The 20000-nt window shown below is 37.2% G+C and overlaps 1 protein-coding gene across 1 annotated transcript in view; it reads left to right on the top strand.

The window, feature by feature from the left end:
* The window catches only part of INPP4B (inositol polyphosphate-4-phosphatase type II B), a 173381-nt gene that overhangs the window by 4528 nt on the left and 148853 nt on the right, over positions 1-20000 (top strand). The window contains exons 3-4 of the mRNA XM_031553014.1: positions 11746-11864; positions 13615-13731. Coding sequence (XP_031408874.1) covers positions 11746-11864; positions 13615-13731 — 236 coding nt within the window. The remainder of the gene's footprint in view (positions 1-11745; positions 11865-13614; positions 13732-20000) is intronic.

Below are 20000 nucleotides of genomic sequence, written 5' to 3'. Positions count from 1 at the left end.
AGTTCTTTAGTGAAAGAACATTTGTGACAACATTTTTCTGGAGGAGACTGTCAGTCAATCCATTCTCCTATTGCATGACCAACAAAGCTGAGGTACAGCTCTTAGATGACCTGATGGCCTTGTGCTTATCTGATACGCAGTGAATGATATGACTGCAAGTGATTAGTTTGTGATTCTGGGTGAAGGGGACCCTTATTGAGAAGCATCTCTTTTGCAGATGTTTATACACAGAGAGCAACAAGCCAGCTCAAGTTGAAGTATTCCTTTGTTCTTACAGAAAACTCTAAGACTTTCTTATCTGTATCAAGATTTTGATGATAATTCTGGCACTACTGTTGTCTTCCAGCCTTTCCCTACCTCCCAGAATGCTGACTTTTTGTCTGGGAAATTTTTTTTTAAAACATGGTGTCTTTGTCAGGGAGACTGAGTAGACTTAGAGTGTCTGCAGAATATTTTCAGCTGTACATGTTAGTCTAGTCCATAGTGTATATTAGTAAGAATAAACTTCACTTTTATAAGTTCTATAAAACTATTGTTTCACCTGCTAAAAGCACTGATTTCATCAAACAAGAATGTCTCTTAATTTTGCTTTAATTTTTAACTTCCATTTAACGCAAAATAGTATATACAGCAAAGATTACTTAAGGGTCATTATTATTTTCTGTTTTGTATTTTAGTAGCTGAAGTGTTAGTTTTTCCTGCTGTCCAGTGCCCCATATGGTTTTGGGAGGTCTGCTGCACAGGTGTAAGAAATAGATTGTATGTTTGATTAATTCAACTAAGTCACTTCAGAAGCAAAAAGTAACATTTATGATTAAGGAATTTGGAGCATGTGAGGAGAGGCTGAAAGAAAGAGCTAGGACTCTCTTGTTCAGCCTGGAGAAGTTATACGCAGTTGATAATGTGTATGAATACCTGGAGGGAGATGGGAGGCAGTGAAGATGAGGAGCCATATTCTTCTCAGTTATACTCTGTGAAAGTGTAATAAACAATAGAAGCAAGTTAAGATATTTGAAATTCTATCAGAACACAGAGAAACAGTCCAGAGAGGCTGCTGAGTCTCCATCCTTCGAGACGAATAAACTCAACAGAGTACTGGGAATCCTGCTGTAGTTCCTTGGACTGTGGCAGAGGGGTTGGGATTGACTTCCTGTCCTTTACAACCACAGTCTTTCTGGAATATGTGTGACAGGGATTTGCCACGTAATTTAACAATAAGTCTTTTTGGCCCCCTTTAGAGCCTACTGCTAGTGACTGGCTTATAACTGACTCTTAAAATGTTCTGTAGCGTACATCAATAATAAGGTTTTTGTTGGCTTGATCTAGAAATCCTTCAGGATCTCTAAAAAATCTCTTATTGTGTTGGAATTAGTCATCTTAAAATTGTTGCCATCTGTCTGAACTAGAGCAGTTTTAGGGAACTTCTCTTATTAAATGTTTCATGGTGTGTTTAGCATGATTCAGGTAAACACGCTTCTGATATCAGCATGAATTGTTTCTTGGGAAGGCACAAGTTGGGCAAGTTGGAAGCAGAGCTGAGCAAAACTGAAAATTAAATTTTGGTTGCCTGAGATAATATCTGATTAGTGCATATTCTAATGTTATTCTCTGCATATTTGCACGTGAAGGTTTGTTTGTTTATTTCTGTATATTCTTAGGGGAGACTTAATAGCACAAGCACTTGTAAAATGTAAACGTAGAGCAGAAAATTGTTCCTGAATACATATTTACAGCACTGTTGGCCAGAAGTAAAATTCGAATGGACCCTTTTCATCCTGACTTGCAACTTTCCCCTTTTTCCATGCATGAAAAAGTTAATGATGAGCTTGGCTGAGAGACGAACTGAGGGTGACAGTTTAATTATTAGTGCCCTTTACCAAGTGGGTGGGTCCGAGTTCTGAAGTCTCATTGAAGGATGATGACTGTATCCTTGATCCAATTTCAGTGACAGTTTTAATATGAAATATAGAAATTACCTTTCATTTTCTTATTTTCTTTCCTCTATCCCTGCTGCTAGTAACTCTTCACCTTTTTTGGGGTGCAGGGGTTTCTTTTTAGTGCTTAATCAAGGTGGGGTGATTTCAAGAGGATGATTTGAATGCCTGTTTGTATGCAGTTAATGACTTTCTGTGTTTTGTAGCTGCTAAGTTAGCGATGAACAGAATGATAAACTTGGATCCAACCGCATCTGACCTCTTTCTGGTCCAGTGCTTAACTGAATTCTAAGGGGTACTGGCATCATTTCTCCTTCAGCCTTCCCGCTGGGTCTGTTGTGAAGAGGAAATAAGCATTGATGCTTTTTGCAGAGCATGGACTAGCAGCTGTGCCCTGTCACCTCCTGCCAGCCCAGGACTGTGAGGATAGGTGTGTGGTTTGCAAATCTTGACAGGACCTGAGGTAGAGGCATTGCTGCTCAGCGTTGTCCAAGCTAGGTTGATTGGAACATACTCAGAAATTGACCTTTGTGTATGTTAGGATCTCTTGCAGTTGAAAGCTTAAATACCTGGAGACTATAAATATCTCCAGAACTAGATAGCAGGTGTGTGAAGTACTCTGTTTAAAATCCACTTGTGGGCATCTGCCTTTTTGAGTTGACTCTTGACTTCTTGCTTGGCACATCCTGCAGTTGGTCTTCCAGCTCGGTCTGCAAAACACTTAAAGAATTTTCTGGAGGTTTCCTCATATGTCTTTCCTTGTCTGCTTTTCTGCTGGATGTTAGTCACCTTATAAAACCAAAAGAACTTGGATAATTTGGGGACAAAAAGCAAGGAAATGACTTGCAGTTTACAACAGTCCTTTTCTTTTATTCGTGCCTCTTGTGCAAACTAGTAATGATTAAACAGATGTGAAACAGTTCTGTTTTGCTAGGCCAATAGTATAATAGAAACATTGTGAAGTAGCTCAGAGCGTAATCTCTTGACTTTTAGGTATTTAAAAATAATGCGCTGTGTTTACTGAATGTTTGTCTCTGTTGTTAAATACACCTCTAAATATGCCTATAGAAATAATTTCAGTAATGCTTTCATGTTATAAAACGTTTCCCCGTAGACTTGTTTTAATCCTCCTATGAGGGATCAGAAGTTCTATAAAAAGAAAAACATCTAATTAATAGAAAACTAAAGTCACCCTCTCTTTTTGAATGCATTAGCTTTAGATGTACTTATTTTTGGAATACGTGTCCTACAGTGAGGTTTGACTTGAAAATGAAGCTCCCCTGCAGGCCCTGAATGAACAGAATTGTATTCGAAGCACTGCACAATTCTGTGTGATGCTGGATGCAGCATGGTGCTGTGGACATTACAAGCAGTCTCACTTACTCTCAGGTCCTTGGAAGGAATTCACTGAGAACATACTAAGTAACTTATATTCTTTATTATTTTGCCCACATCTTCCGTTGATAATGAAGTTTTGAATACTGCTATGGACACTTACATTTTTTTTTGGTTAATCATGTTTTTAGTGTAGTTCTTTCCAGCTGTGTGATATATAAATATAAAACTGAAATAAAATAGACTGCACTAAATTAAAAAGAAGAAGCTTGAATATTGTGTGGAATATTGTTTAAATGCTGAAAACAAGCGTTGGAGCTGACAACATGACATAAAAACCTCCATGTTGCACTGAAAATATATTTTACAGGGATTGGATGAGTAAAGAATTTTATTTTCTTGAATTTAGAAGAACTTGGTCTTCAAAGACCAGAATTCTTAACGTCCGTAAAGATGAAGAAAATCTGGAAAGATTTTTGACTGTAACAATGGTAAATGAACTGAGTTTAAAACTGGCAGCGTTTTCAACTGAGATCTGAATCTGCTTCAGTTGAGATTAAGAGAAGCAATGCTTCATTCTCCATGTTAACGTCAAATTCACCTGGAGATCACTTTACAGCAATAAATGAAAATTTCTTTTAGCCCTTAACTAATGTTTCTTTTTACGTTGCTATTTGAAGAAGAAATAGATAGTGATATGCACTAGCAGTTTTTGTGGACGACAGGCTGTGATGACATAGTTGGCTAGCCTGTAGTTGCTGGACTCTGTGTTGCTTAATTTTGTGCCTTTATTATCAAAAGCAAACTTTTTTCTTCAACAGTTCTGAATTTGTATTATAAGGATGCACACTAAAAAATGTATCTGTGGTAAAGCTAAATAACAGCTGCATTTTCTTCACATTGTGGGTTAAAAGATTGCTTCAGAGAATTGTAAAGTAATGTGCAGTAAGGATCAAAACTATGTAATGTTTCATTTGTCAACTGATACAGCACTATATTATATAAATGCTTCTGTCAAAGTAAGCACTGTATGCTGCTATAACAAGAAAAGATACGGCAGACTGAAAACTGTGAGACTTGGCACTTGTTTCTTTTTGTCTTCTGGTGATATTGGTAGTATTTTTTGTAAATTTATTTCTGCAGAGATGGAAGAAGTTGAAAATGAACTTTATATATTTTATTTATAGTCTCTTTTAAGTTCTATATATTTGCTTTAAGCTTATAGTATAAAGGAATGCGTAGTTAAAAGAAAAAAGGAAGTCTTCATACTGTTCACTACTCTAATTCTTCTTTTGGAGCTTAAACCTGTAGCCACTCAGTTTATAGGATAGTGGGAAACTGGTAATTACAGCAAATTTTCTTCTTTATTAGAAACTGGCTATGAGAATATTGGGAAAATGTGAAGGGAGAAGTGATATTTAGCTCTGTTTCCAGGACATTTAAACCTTTCTGTGGCATTCTAAAATGCCAGCAATGCCAAAATAAATTACATCCGTAACACAGCAGCAGGTTCATATCAAAACATACTTTGATAGGAATATATTTTGGAATGTGTTATGTACAGCAGTTTTTATTTAGGCTGCTGGGCATTTTCCTTCTTTCCTTTTCTGACTGCACTCTCCAAAGAATCAAGACACCTTCAGGGCAAAGCATAAATACCATTAATAGGTTGTGGGAGAATCAGGGTAATTTTGGGCTGAAGGTAAAATCGATAACTGAAAAATGTAAAACAGCAAAAGCTGTGCTTTGCTGTCCTGCAACTGCTACAGAATATGAGAAGAACAGAGCTCTTTGTACCATTTTACACAATGTGCTCTATAAAGGAATGTGAACTTTTTGGAAAGAATTACATTTTTATAACTGAGTATGATATTATATGATAGAAACACTCTGAGCTTCAAAAGTTCAAGAATTCTTAAAATACTGTTCCATAATGTTTTATCATCTGTTTCATGACTTAATGCCAGAAGCACACTTCTGTGACCTCGATGCCAGTGTATAGCTTAAGTTAGAAGACAGAGGTGGCGGACATCTTAACCACAATTATAAATGTGTAATAAAGCTAGAATGTGATGTTAGATGATCTGCTCCCTGCATGGTCATCACTCAAAAGTTAGTCATGGGTTAACTACCCTGCTCAAATACCAGTTGCACAGAATGAGGGTTCACACAAGTACTGTTGCATTCATTTCAGCGCTGAAAATACCGTGCCTGTGAGCTGTATGTTGATCCAGTCAGCCAGTTTCCTGACTCTCTTGCATCTATTATGCTTAAGCTCTATAAATAACTGGAGTTCTCTAGGCTGAATGGCAGGGAAGCAGTGTGGGAAAAGGTCTGCTCTCGCATTCAAAAAACTGAAACCCACACTCAGGAAACGCCTTTTATTGCTCCTGGTAATGGCAGAGCAAATTTACGCTTTAAAACTTTGCATTTATTTTACTTTATTAGAGAAGGAAGAATACTATTTCAAAGTCCTGTACTTAATGCTCTAGTCCAGCGTTAGGCTTTGGGTAAAACACAAAATATGCAACAAAATGAAATTTATCTAGTTCTGCAAAACCTGGAGTTGGCAGAGCTTATTTTGGAATTTAGCACTCATGGGTGTGATCACGTGTCTCAACTCTCCATTAGCATACAGTGTTTTCTAACCAACAGATCATTCTTCTGTCCTCTTTGAGTGTTTACTAATTAATTGTACTATTTTATCTGCAGATTAGATGGATAATGATTTGTTTTTTTGCTCAGTATACTGATACATTGGTTGCAGTGAGTGTCAATAACGTTTGTTTTTTTTTTTTTCAAACCTGTGTTTGTGGAAATGTGATGGAGCTGTTTTTGTGTAATATGACTTCCTCATAATCTTTTTTTCCTTGGATAGTTGGTTTAAAAAAGAATAATTCTTCCCACTGTTAATTACAAGCATTCCTGAGGAATACTTAACTGTATTACTTATGTGCGTTTCCTTGTGATATAACTAGGTTGCTTTAGCAACCAGCTGTACATTCTAGAGAAGAGAGATATATTTGTATTTTCATACAAATCTCTCGTCCCCAGATATGGGAGCTGTGATCTTAGAGCTGTTCTTAGGTAAAAATTAGTGGAGCTTGACTTATTTGTATGCATGGTCCAAATGCAGTCTTCTATATGCGTTCTTTTCCTAGTATTCAGTGTTGTACTGTGGATTTTATTGGGAGTTCACAATTGGAATCTGCTGTGGAAGGAACTTCATTCCATTGTAGGAGTCTGTTCTTTCTAATCCCTAGGTAATGATTTATTATGAGACTCTATCTGGGAAGCTGCTCATAAACACCATTCTGGGCTAATACCAGTCCTCCAACGCTTCTCTTGGTTGCTTTCAGGCATGTTTTGCCACACAGAGAACACATCTCTCTCCTGTTCTCTCTTTCAGTTCCCTTTACACTCCTAAGGTCAAGCATGTGCCCAAAGTTGTCCTGTCTGTTCCAAAGTTGGATTATTCCTAAGCCTTTGTGTTCTTGGATGAAGGTCGTCTTTTCAGCAGTCTTGCTTAGCAGTGCCCAGTGAAGGCAAGGCAGAAGCAGTGACTTTGTGTGCTTTCTTCCCTTCCACCACTCCTCAGGGCAGAGGAAAAAACAAACAAACAAACAAACCACAAAACAAAAAAAAAACAGCAAAAAAAAGTACTGTTTAATGTTCTGCATATAACACAGGTCTAAATGTAGTGTTCTTATTAAGTATGTCCTTATGCTGACTATGGAATATCTGTACCTCAGTTAATTAGTCTGTCAAGACAGACTGTACATTAGTATTTATAAACTATGTTGCTTTGGGATAATAATGCTGCTGTAATGCCAATGAAATGAAAAAAGTTGAACAGTATGTTTATGTAAATATGTATGTATATGAGAGATGAGCTTCTTCCATGTCTCTCTTCTTCAGATACTTCGGATTTTCTATTGGGAGTGCTTAGAAAATAACAAGCTCTGGAGAAAACGGATATTGTTTAGTTTAATTACTGTCCCTTGCCGGCCCATTGGAATTTATCTAAGTGTGGAAGATGGAAAGGGAAGAAGTTATGGGGGAATCGTGCTGTTTCTATCACTGGTTAGAGGAAAAGCTACCTCAGAAGTTACCGTGTGGGCTGATACGCAAACTGTGTGAATCCGCAGACTGATAAGACATTCACCAGTGTTCTGTTATTTCGTACTATACACTATATACTAACAAAAATGGACAAACATGGCAACATCAACGTCATTTCCTATTTTTTTGTATAGTCCTTGGCTTTCTGCTTTATACAATTCTAACTTTGAGCAGAGAATGTCTTTCATTCTTTCTGCACACCTAGTTTGTTCCAGCTGCTGGAGCTTTTCCAACTCAGGGAGGTACTGTATTCTCCCTGTTCCTCTACCAGATTAATTTGTTCCAGATCCATTGGTTTCAGTGGTTGGAGCATAGTTGAGCATCTGGTCTGAACTGTAGCTTCAGGTGAAGAATTTCCAGACTATTTTTTTTTTCTGTGACACTATTACTGAAAAAGTGAATCAAGTTGCTACTGTTTTACAGCATAGCCAGTTACGAGCAAACAGTAAGCAGGCGTTTTCTTTTGCTGACTTTGTGTGCGAGTGCACACAGAAAGATGAAGATCACAGCCTGCATGTTTGTGCAGAGGAGAGAACACTAGAATGTTGCACATGGCAAAACTCAAGAATCAAATGTTTACTTGCACAGCTTATGCTTACTGCACACAGAGCTTATATACGTAGTAGTGGTACCGGAATATGTAGAACAGTGTATAGGCACAACTAGAAGAAAAGTATTTATCTACTGTGATTCAGGAATAATACTGCAGTATTAACTGTAGAACAGCTACAGCAATGAAGCAATTCTTCATTTTTATCACTTAGAAAATTCTGAATGATAACTATTAAGGTATTTCCTAATTTGAGGCATTTTACATGGTAAGACAGTTTATATACGTAGGCCATGACATTTTGCAAAATACATAACTACAAACTTGAAAATATATTCTACAGCATTTGTTCTGTTAAGCTTTTTGTCTTGCTCCTCAGATTGTGGTTCCTTTGTTATCTTTTATTTTCTTTGCTTACTACATGGAGGAATAGTTTCTTCTTGCCATCTTAACTTTTTCTTTGTTGATTTAAAAGCATAAATTATTCCTACCGCAGTTCTTCCTTAAACATTCATTGTATGCTAGTATGCTTAGCAGAGATGTGATCACCGGGGCAGTGGATGATTCAGGCACTTACTCACTGAGTCAGCGGTCACAATGAGTAGATTCATATACTTCAGGCATGTAAATACGAGCTGTCACTTCAGTTCACTGAGTTTTGATGTGGGGTTTTTGCAAAATTATTTCCAGAATAGTGAAGTATTGAGGAGTAGTGTGTATACAGTCTGTTTGGATGGTAGGTTGTGATGTGAAGTCTATTCATGTAATGTTACCCGCTTTCACTGTCTTAGGAAAGCAGCCTTATTATTCATTTTGTATTTGCTTTTTCATCAAGTTTTGATTAACATGTCGATGCTCAACAGCTGTATTTAAACGCAGTGTACATCCTGTACCTCACTGCATATCTGTGTAATGTTTCACCTTGTCCAAAGAGTCTTTCTTTGGGAAGTCCTATTATATTCAGAGATTTTGCTATTTGAAAGGACACTAATTCAGTGTGGGGCTGTGGAGCTGGCCAGACTGTGGATATGATATAAAAAAAAAACAAAACAAAAACTTGCCCTATTCTTGTGTGAAAAGTTACTTAAACTAAAATGTGTTAGTTGGGCCATTTTTAAGGGGTATGATGATGTGTTCTGGCCCAGACTGACAAATTCCAGGTCACTGCAACTCTCCTCTGCTAGTGACAATCTTATTCAGTATCTTTTCTGACTGAAGGATAGCAGTGAATGGCAGTGACTCAGTGTCACAGTAAACACAAATAACTTTGTCTTCAAATAATTGATTTTTTTTGTCGTATTTTTTCCTCCTCCTTCTCTGGAGGCTGCTAGAGTCTCCTGATACTTCCTGCTGGACCTCCCAAATTGGAGTTATGCAGATCAGTTATTTTCAGTCAACTTCACTCAGCAAAATTCAACATCATCTTGCTAGGCTGCTTTTTTCAAAAAAATAAAAAAATAAAAAAATCTACTGATTGAGTTTTCTTCTGAAAAATCAATGGTCTCCTGTGCTCACCATGGCAGTGGCCATTTAGTGTGCTCTTCTACCTATTGCTTGAGACGTATCAGTAGGATAAAAACTTGTGATATTGGCTGATAGAAGAGTTCATTATATCTACTAATGTATTTGATATGTCCCGTATGTATATCAAGCTGTTAGTAACTGAGGGATTTACCTCCGATCAGAATGCAGTAGTACTTCTTACAAGAGTTTAGCTGTAGGATTCTTGCCAGAAGCTGAATATTTTAATTGTTTTTTTAATTTTTAATTTTTATTTTATTTCATTTTATTTATTTTATTTTACTTTTCCAGAGTTTGTCTCTTTTCCTGTCATCTCTGGAGATCCATTGAATTGAGCTGGCCACCCTTCCCTTCCTTTGTGATGGTTGTGAAAAATTTGACTCTGACGGTTAGTTTTCCAGATTCCTGAAGAGAACATTTACACTCGTTGTTCCTTTGAAACAGCATTCTTAAGTGTGCTGTATTCTAAAAATGGAATCGTAGAGTAGAACAGAGGAAGCAGAAGAACGGAACAGATTTAAGGATTGGGTGGTGGTGTAAGATTAGTATTTCAGGTGAAAATGGCTGTATCTGCAATTTCTGATGACCTGATACCGCTTCCTTATGTCAGTTGTGGTTGCTCTTACTTTTTTTTTATATCAGAGTTTTGTGATCAACTGTTCAGATCAACTTGTCTGCCCAACCTGCTGTAGTTAGTTAAATACTTTTCTGTAAATTTAATAAAATAATTCTTCAGGTACTATCAGATAATGAGGGTAACTTCAATAATGTAGCGAGCCTAAGAAGTAAATATTTGCTGGCAACTTGCTATTGAAGTCTGGTGTGAATTCATAAGGACTCCATCCACGCACAAACCTTTATTGCCATCCTACTTTTATCACCAAATTATAAGGTCAGTTTCAGGCTTTACAGTGAGATTTCATTGGAAATTCGGGTGTAAGAAGAAACTTTAAGGTATTCCATGAAGTTTAGATTTAATTATTTCCTTGTTCTTGTAACCATTATGGAACAGTACTAACAAAAGGCTGGATGGTTCATTTCTGTTTTCTTTAATCCTCAACTGGCAGGTGCAAGCCCAAAGCAAAAAATGGTAAAAACCAAGCTGAGCTGGCCTTTTGTGTCTGAGTTTTCCTTGCTTTCTCATAAGACCAGGTTTACTTGCTGAGAGGATAATTTGACTCACCTTTAGAAAGTTAAAGGTCAGCTGCACTTGAGGAAGCCCCTGTTTGGCAATGATCTCCATACAATGTCCCTAGCTCTTTCTTAACAATTAGTTTCTCTAAAATGGTAGGCTTTTCTTTTTCTGCCTCTGAATTCTAGGATTCCAGCGTTGCTCAATGAACTGCAAAAAATACTGGATAGATCCTATTTTAGTATTCTCTGTTGCATGTTCCCTACTGAATGTGGTGGATGTAGTCAGGTGGATGGCTTTTAACTTGGAGCCAGTGTATGCCGTATCAGTACATGTCCTATCTGCAGTGTAGCTAACGGTGATTTTATTTCTCTCCTGTTCCTTCTTTTGTTGTCTTTTTCTTGTTGTGTTTTTTTTTATGTCAGAAAGCTTGAAGTATTTTAGTCTAAAAAATTAACTCAGTCATCTGTATCACATAAGCAAAGTTAAAAATGAATTATTAAACAAGAACTGAATTCCTTGATATTTTTTCAAGTAAAATGTGTTTTAATAATGGTCTAAAGTAGCCAGAAATCAGTTATTCTTCTTGTATAGGTGCCAGTCAATGACAAAAGAATTGTTTTGCTGTTTTTAATTAGGTAGATTTTTATTATGAGTTCTACTAAAAAGCTTGTAATGTGACATCAGACGATGTAAACCAATCTGATCACTGATAGCATTTAACTGGCTTAGAATGTCTTTTAAGTGTTCATATGCTGGAAAACTCTCAGAAAAGAAATGATTAAGTCAGGCTGCTAAGAGATTTCATGGCAAATTAAATGAATGCTTATGTAAAAGTGCCCGCTATCCCAATGTGTGCGAGTGTGAGGGTATGCATGCGCACATGTGTATTCTGGAGCTGATGAGCCTGTGGTAGGGAGCTTTGCAGAAGCTGCAAGTATTTTTAGTGGAAACAAAATCTCAGTTCAGTTCTGCAGCATGTGACTTCCTATTTCTGTAAGTTACTTCCAAGAGACTTCCTCTGTTAAATCGGCTTGTCTCTGGAGATTTGAGCTGGAGCTGCAGCATAGTCTGCTTTGTCCTGTGCCTGTGGCAGAGTTTTCCCAGAGTTTTCTTTCGAGTATTTTATTTTTCTTTTGTACTATCTCCAGCATGCAAGGATCTAGTGACTGCTACCCGTGATCGGAAGCTGAATACGTTTATACAAGTCTCAGTGGTACATCCAGCAGAGCACGTTTTGACGAGGTATTCAAGTACTGAAATCGTGGAGGTGAGTGTCTTTCTTATTCAATTAACGTGTTAATTGCTCTTATTTTGTTATTTCCTTAGAAAATGAGGAAGAAATGAAACAAGTTAGTGCACAGTCTTAGGTAAGGAAGGACACACTGGCTGTTAGCAAAGCATACCTAAGACGGCTCTGTAGTTCTTGGCATTTAACCAGGACAAACAGTTAGTACTGAACTTGCCTTTTCATGAAAGCTCTGTTTTTTCCAAGTAAAAACTTACAGAATACTCCAGTTCTTCAGACGTTGGTCTAGACTGAAACAGTGAATAGTTGCTCTTCATGAAAGAGCAAGGCTATGTAAAATAAAGGTAAACTCAGAGTACAGTGAGTTTGGAAAGTATTTTTGAATCGCAGAAGAACAGAGGCATGTTATATGGTTAGTTACACTTTCTGGTTTTTGGTCTATTTCTTTTTTCCATTGGAAAGTTGATTTTTTTGCAATGTGAAAAATATTAGCCTACTTTTATGATTAAGAGAAAGTATATGAACGCACAGACGTAACATACATGATAGTAATTTGCATTAAGTATTGGAGCAAAAGATGTCTGAGGCTGCTTTGCTCATTTTTGTTTTGCACTGTAAGCATTAGCATCAGAAACAACAAAAATCAATTAAGTATGAAATTGTTTTAATCTGAACAGACAGTTTAGGTATATAGCTTACTTATTCACTTTGCTGTTTACTGCAGAGATTCATTAAGAATAGAAAAGTCTTACTGTAAAAATAGACACCTCAATTTACTTCACCAAAGGCTTGTTTTGACTGTTAAGTTGGTAATATTTCAAGAGCTCTTTGTGATCTTAAAGTTTCACACAACTACTACATTAAATTGTTGTGGTTTTAACTACTAACCATCCTGAAACTGCTTACCTCAAATATCTTGTATCTGATCAGGATGTTTCATTGCAGACAATCTGGAACAATGTTATAAAGTACATGTAATAGATGTGGTTGTTTTTTTTTTAATACAAGTGTGTACATTTCCTAAGGCAGTGTCTTGATATAGCACATGTTTGAGGGCATGAATAATTCTCTGAAATTGTTGTCAAGGCTCTCAGCTTCCTTCATAGTCAAGCTTTGGGGGAGGAGGTGTCATGGGCGAAGAAAAATTAATTTCAGCAAGCGAAATTATATTTATCATACTAAATCTTCACAGAAAATTTAAGAATACTAGTTTAAGTTTGGGAATTATTATGTTGTTATAATTAAGAGTTAAGGAATTACAAAGCACAGAAATGTTGTCTTAGTCCATTACTGTCTAAAGAGATGAACTATAATCCCTGCAAAAAAAAGTCAGTATCCTTAATGTGAAGATTTTCTGTAGCATTTCTATAGACTTCTCAATTTGATTTATCTAAGATATCTCAATATTTTTGGCTGAGTTCTTAGTTCATTTAAAGTGATGTGAAACTAAATACTTTAACAAAAGCATCAAAGGAGAAGGGAGGACCTTTTTTATTACAGATCACTAGCCCAGATGCTGATGCCTGCAGGCTGAACTGTTTGGCATGTTCATAGGCTGTTTCAGAACCGCTTAAATTCTTTTCCTGTATGACAGATTTTTAAATTTGTCTGGTTTGTTACTCATTTCTTGTAACACTAAGCTTTATGCAGCAGAGAGAGATAGACAGCTCACTTCTGCTAAAGAGACCGTGGTTTCTGTACGTGCATCCATAATGGCGTGCTACGTGTTGCACAGTTGTTACCTTACTGAATATTTACTTGTGTTGCACAGGGAACAAGAGATCCACTCTTTCTGACTGGTGTGACATTCCCACCGGAATACCCCATCTATGAAGAGACTAAAATAAAACTCACGGTCTATGATGTCAAAGATAAATCTCAAGACACGGTGAGCATTTTGGTTGTTTTGCATAAATCTTACTGAGAATTGAATTTCCACCATGGTGTTCTTCATCCCTTTTCAGCAGGTTTGCGGCTTGGAAAAATGATATCATGTGCAATTGGCTTTGCTCTTACACGATACACTTCATTTCATTTACCATATCACAGAATAGAGAAAGAGAACCATTCAGTTAAGATGGATCCTTTGCTATTGTTTAATTGGTTACATGAATCAGTGCATATATGTCTGGAAAATGAAGGGTTTCTCTGATGTACTTTTCGAATGCAGAGAACATAGGGAATAGACTGGGATAGCAACATGAGCAAGTTTTCAGAAATATTATTTTATACTGGAAAGAGGTGGGAAATAGGGTTGGTTATGTTTTCCTTTTAAAGTCTTGCATGGTGATGCCTGCTACTCGTCTGTGGTTTGTGTTGATTTTTAATGATCCAAGATCACGTCTGTCACTAAGGATGAATTGTTTGGGGTTCCGGTGTTGTGCATTGTTAGATACAGTGTCAGTTTCTTACACTGACAGATAGTTACTTCAGAAGATGTACGGAGATAACTAGGAATATGAGTGATTTAAGTGTCAGATAAAGGCCTTGAGTGCCACGTTACGTACTCTGGGTGATTTAGGACAGACATAAAGAGCTGTACGTTATGCAGGACCTATAGGAGTTGTGTTTTTCTTCTGTGACAGATAGGTTTCACTTAGCCATTGAAAGCAGACCTTGAAACCTGTCTTCAATTAGCCGAATTGCTCATTGTGTATCTGTAATTGGCCCCCGATGTGATTAAAGACCATAGAAGCTCATGTCATGATTGTGCGTGCATTCATTATCTATAAGAAGGAAATTAAAGCCATAACATGTAACTTCTGACTGTCTTTGAACTACGTACATGAGTAGAGTTATGTTTAGACGACTTAATTTATTTAAAGGTTAAAAATAAGTTGATATGTTTGCTTAAGTTTTAGATCTTCATTAGTAAATACATTGGTTCTGTCTCCCCACTGTGCTCTCTAATGGGAATTTGTGAAGTATTTTTGTCTGTAGAATATGGATTTCTTTTGGCTTTATAGTAAGCGTTCTTTTTGTTTCTTAAAAAGTAATTGGGAAAGGGAATGTGCACACTTTTCAGAATTAGTATGTTTTAATTTTTCGTTACGGTTTACAGGGCTTAAAATCATATCTGCTTTTTCTTCAGTGTTGTAATATAATCCCTTCCAGTTTCTAAGCTATTGTGATTGACAGCACGATGGGTAAAAATATCCTATCTGTAAGGAAGAAAAAAGTGAACTAGATTTGTAAATCTATCCCTCCAGTTTTTTTCTAGTTAGATCTTGAAATTGATATAGTACCTCTTGTACAGGAAGAATTACATATGAAAGGTCTAGCCTAGAGAATGAATATAATTTGGTAACTTTGAACAACTTTTTATAACTGTTCCTTATAATTAAGTACAGGATTAGAGTATATCCCAGGTAATCACATCAATGTAGCTTATAAGTCTATGAAGACTTAATGTTTTTCTTTTTAAATTAGAAAATATTAAAGCCATCTGTTTTATATGCTTTTAGCCTTTTTTAAAATATTTTAACTTCTTAAAACTGGCTGTAGATAAGAAAAAAGATGTTGTATGCAACATACCTCGAATTACATCTTACGTGTGTGAGTGACTGCGGGCCGTCCAGGTTGATACTTCATTTATGACAATATTTAGACTTCATTATCAGTTTCTGGAATATCGGCAAGGATAAAAGTAATGCCGTGACTTCCTTCGCTATAATTTGAAGCCATCGTACTTTCCTGTTAGTTCAGGTGATGTTTTTGAGTCTGGAGATACATTTGGATTCATGAAAGTCGACTTTAAGTGAGATAGCTTGATAGCATTACCAGCATAGCTACAGCACTACAGACATCAATGCTTGTTTCACGATCCAAGAAGTGGGATGCATCCCTTTGGCAGTGAGCTGTTCCAAGAGTCGTGGTTTTACCGTGGGGATTATCCAGGCTACAACGAAGATGGCCTCTGTAGCTCATAAAAGCTGCTGTGACAGCTTATGACCGCAACATGTATCCTTGCCATCTCTCCAGATACCAGCACAAGTAATACGTGTAGGATGAAGGGGAAACCAAGGTTTTTAAGTCTTCTGTACTATGCTAGTCCCTGCTTCCAGACTAGACAGATTTGCTGCCAGCACATGCAAGCGATCCATTTATGGCAGAATAAACCTTGGATGTGACTGCTGAATATGTTGCAGGAATTGGGCAAAAAGCCACGGTAAAAAGACTCTCACAATGTCAAGGCTATTTTACTTCTACGACTTCAGTTAACCATTCCACAGTATCTGGTATCGCTCATCACACTGCAGTTCAGAAATACACTTGTTTAAGGAGTGAATTTTGAGCATTAATTAAAATTTGAGCAGGATGTTACTGCCCCAAACAGAGGATTGTTAGGAGGCGGCCTTACTTTTAAAGCAATTGGATCTTTACTGTGAGGTGAAAATAATTGGATGCAGCTCAGCTTGTGCAAGCAGGTTATAATGATAAAGTGAAAGGGAATGCTCCCCAATGAGAAACAACCAGAATATTTTTTGGCAGTGCTGATATGCTGTGTATGCTGCTCATCTAAAAGAGATTTTAAAATAACCTTCTTTCTGTCTGTCATTTAACTTGCATTTATATGAGAAGAGCAGTTTAATTATGCTTAAGTGCTGTGCAGCTGGTATCACATTCACTGTGCTTGACATGCTGGATGTTCTAGCTGCACTTTTTGCGTTTTATGCGTGTCTGTCTGATGTTCTTGGTAATTAAATCTTGGCTGTATCAGGTTTTCTGTAGTTGTGACTCTTTAATAGAAAGAAATACAAATTCTATTATTTTGGCCAGCCTTCCTAGTTAATGGCGAATGGTGATTGACTATAAATTTTCATGTAAATAGAAACTTCCAATAGAGATGATGCTATTCTTACTTTACTTTCATATAGCTGGAATCAAAAAGTTAATAGCAATCATAAAGTATAATTTGAATACATCCAGTAAAGCCAGGCATACAAAACAGTGAGTGGTGTCATGTTCTGAAAAATGTACAGTGACATCTGTTTCTACATCAGAAAGATCTTCTCTCCATCCTGCCGTGGGCAAGATTCTTTCTCTGGCTTGAGCTGTGCTGTCTTCAAGAATTTTTGATACTTGAGTTTTGTCTTAATGCTTGGGCTGCACCTGTTCTTTAAACCATTGTCCAGGAAAACTGGAATTAGAGGCTCAGATGCTGTTTGAAATATCAACGCTGTGTGACTGTTGCACAGGCATGCTATTCTTAGCTTTTCTATAAGCATGCAGGTTTGTCCAGTTCAGTCTGTCAAGTTGTAGTGCTGAGAAGGATTTGTTCACTTCAAAAATACTACATAGCAGAAGTCAGGTAACATTGCTGCATGGTGGATCTGCAGAAGATAAAAAATAGATGAGTTCATTTTATATTAAGAGGAGAGAATGCCTGGCGACTGATTTGGGAGGCAGCAGTCTTTCTGTTCCGTGGTGAAAACATGTACATTTGTGTCTTATAGAACTCCAGAATTATTAAGGTCGGAAAAGACCTCTAAGATCATCTAGTTGAACCGTCGACCCATCACCACTGTGCCCACTAACCACATCCCAGAGGGCCACGTGGACACACACAAACACCTTCAGGCATGGTGATTCCGCCACCTCCCTGGGCAGCCTGTTCCTGTACCTGACTACTCTTTCTGAAAAGAAATTTTCCCAAATATATCCGACCTGAATAATCTGACTATTTCTTGTCAGAGCAATAGAAGGCAATAAGGGTCTTACAGCAAGCGTTCTGTGCTTTTTTGTATAGAACACTGCAAGCACTGCAGCATTTATCTATTTTAATTTACTTGGTTTTATAACAATCAATTCTAGTGTTTCCACATCTGCATCTGATTTGATCTGACTTAATGCAGTTACTGACACAGCTTAATATCTTAATATATGGATTTGAGAGTGGATTTGAAAATGTTCTTGTCTTATATGTTGGAATTGTGTTGATTTAAATACAGTGAGGTCTCAAGGTATGTACTGATGCAGTGTTCCGTGCAGTGATTTGAACTGCCTCTTGTCGATGCAGACATGGAGAAGCTGTGGAAGCAGGAGAGAGAAGCCCTGTGACAAGTTTGTGTATCTGATCTGTGCAGCACTCCTTGCAGATTCCGTTTTTCTTTAGGAGGAAATACAATCCAGAAGCTTGACAATAAGCTTTAAAAGTGTATTGTATCGAATTTTGTATATAACTAAGGCTTAAGATTTAACAGATGATACCAGCAGGTTGATGCAGTCTCCTTTGGGTAGGTATAATTGCTGGAATCTGTGGGATATTCCAAATATAAACAGCAACTCTAATACTGTAGTTTTGGATGTGTGTGTTTTTTGGTACGGCAAGTATCCCTTGTAAAGCAGAATTGCACTGGGTTAAGTGGCAAATGAAGACTCGGGGAAAAAAGAGGCATTTTGAGTTGAATTTGAAACCAAATCTGAAGTGACAGTCTTCCAAGTTCCCTTGTGGGCACTGATTTGTATGACAGAACCACCGCACTGCCCGGTGTGGTTTGCCATTTGTGCTGAAGGAGGCCAGTGGCTTGAATATTAGTAACACTGCAGAGCGGAATGTGAAATGCGTGAGCAGGGATAAATGTGAAAGCCCAAACATCACCTGCCTGCATGCTGCCTTTGCCAGAGTGCTCTTAATGCCTTGCTCTTGTGGACACTGAAGTTTCTGAGGCTAGGTTTCTTTTTTCTTTAAAACCTAAGTAATCTTCGAAGTGCTCTCTGTTTAATGAAAAAGCTCTTCAAATTCTTCCTTTTCTCAGTTCTGTTCACTGTCATCTCTGCAGGGTTTGTACGGAAATATTGCCTTAAATTAGAAACTCTTATTATCTCATTCTTTTTAATAAAACAGTGCTGCTCAGTGTCACTGCCCTAACACAGAAATACTTGTAATAATGCTTTATTCATGTTTCTTTTCAAAATCAAGTAATAATTTTTCATGAATGTATACTTGAGTGATTCAATTTTTCTTCTGCCTCAAACTTTATATTCTTACCAAATGCCATTATTGGAACTATAATGGAGGGACATCCGTTTTTATTTTATTCTTTTGGGCACGTGCAGGTGGAGCACACCTTAAGGAATTACTGTCAGTCTTTCTCAGTATTTCTGAAGTCTGGAAACATAAAGGGAAATTCAAACTGCTTCCTTTCATTTGGCTTTAGATTGAAATAAATTCCTTCTTTGAAGTGGTTGAGAGTATGAGGAGGAAAGTTTCTTACATCTTAGGGATCTCTAAAAGAATGGAAGGTAAGCGTCAAGATGATGAAAGTTGCAGGTGTGCTTAACATGAAGTCCATCTGTAACCTCACCTGCTCTTTGTGCCTTGAAAATCCAGTGGGAGGGCTTTGGTTTTGCAGAAGTCCATCAGTTCGAAAGTATCCACCTCTTCTTCTTACTTTTTCTCTTTTTCTTTTATTTATATATATTACTAATTGAAGCAAACTCCTCCCCATTGTTGTGCATTTAAGGAAAGTCATCATCTGCTCTTTTTTGATTCTCCATTTTCATTTTTTTAACCTACTTTTGTCAATCAAATGCTACTTCTACCAGCTGTCAGGGAAATGCTTACCGTAAGAGCTGATTCTTTGGTAAAGGGTATTTCTCATTTTAAATGAAGGGAAACATCAAACACATGGTAATCTTTTCCTGTGGAATTGATTTCAACTACGTAAGGGTTTCAGTAGTATAGATACAGTTGTTCAAACCTCTCTAGTACTGTCTCAAGAGCTTGCAAACGCATCATTCTACTATAAGTTCTTTGTATATGCATGTTCAGCTCCCAAGGAAGGCTGGCCTGGGCTGCTGTTTGGTTGGGTACTGGAGTCTTGAAAGGTGGGAAGCAGGTTCCTGGCAGCCCAGATATTGCAAGTATATAGGATTTCCTTATGCTCAGTGCAGCCATGCAGGATGGCTTGAATAGCTGAGAGGCTAGGGTCTGTCTGTTGTTATTGATGACTATACTTTTTGCCAGATGAATGATAAGTTAAGCCCATCACACCAGCACAAACGCTAAATCATATGAAAGAGAAATTGATATTCAAGAAAATATCATTGGTTTACCGTTAGTTGTAGCTGCTTAAAATAATTATATATGCAACAATTTTAGTGCTTTTTTGTTAGCTTCTGGGTAGATCTAAATGAGAAAAACTCTCTGCAGAG

The sequence above is a fragment of the Meleagris gallopavo genome, chromosome 4, assembly GCF_000146605.3.
Source record: "Meleagris gallopavo isolate NT-WF06-2002-E0010 breed Aviagen turkey brand Nicholas breeding stock chromosome 4, Turkey_5.1, whole genome shotgun sequence".
Classification (NCBI taxonomy): domain Eukaryota; kingdom Metazoa; phylum Chordata; class Aves; order Galliformes; family Phasianidae; genus Meleagris; species Meleagris gallopavo.
Note: the sequence above shows the minus strand (reverse complement) of the source record. Positions and strands in the feature narration are given on the sequence as shown.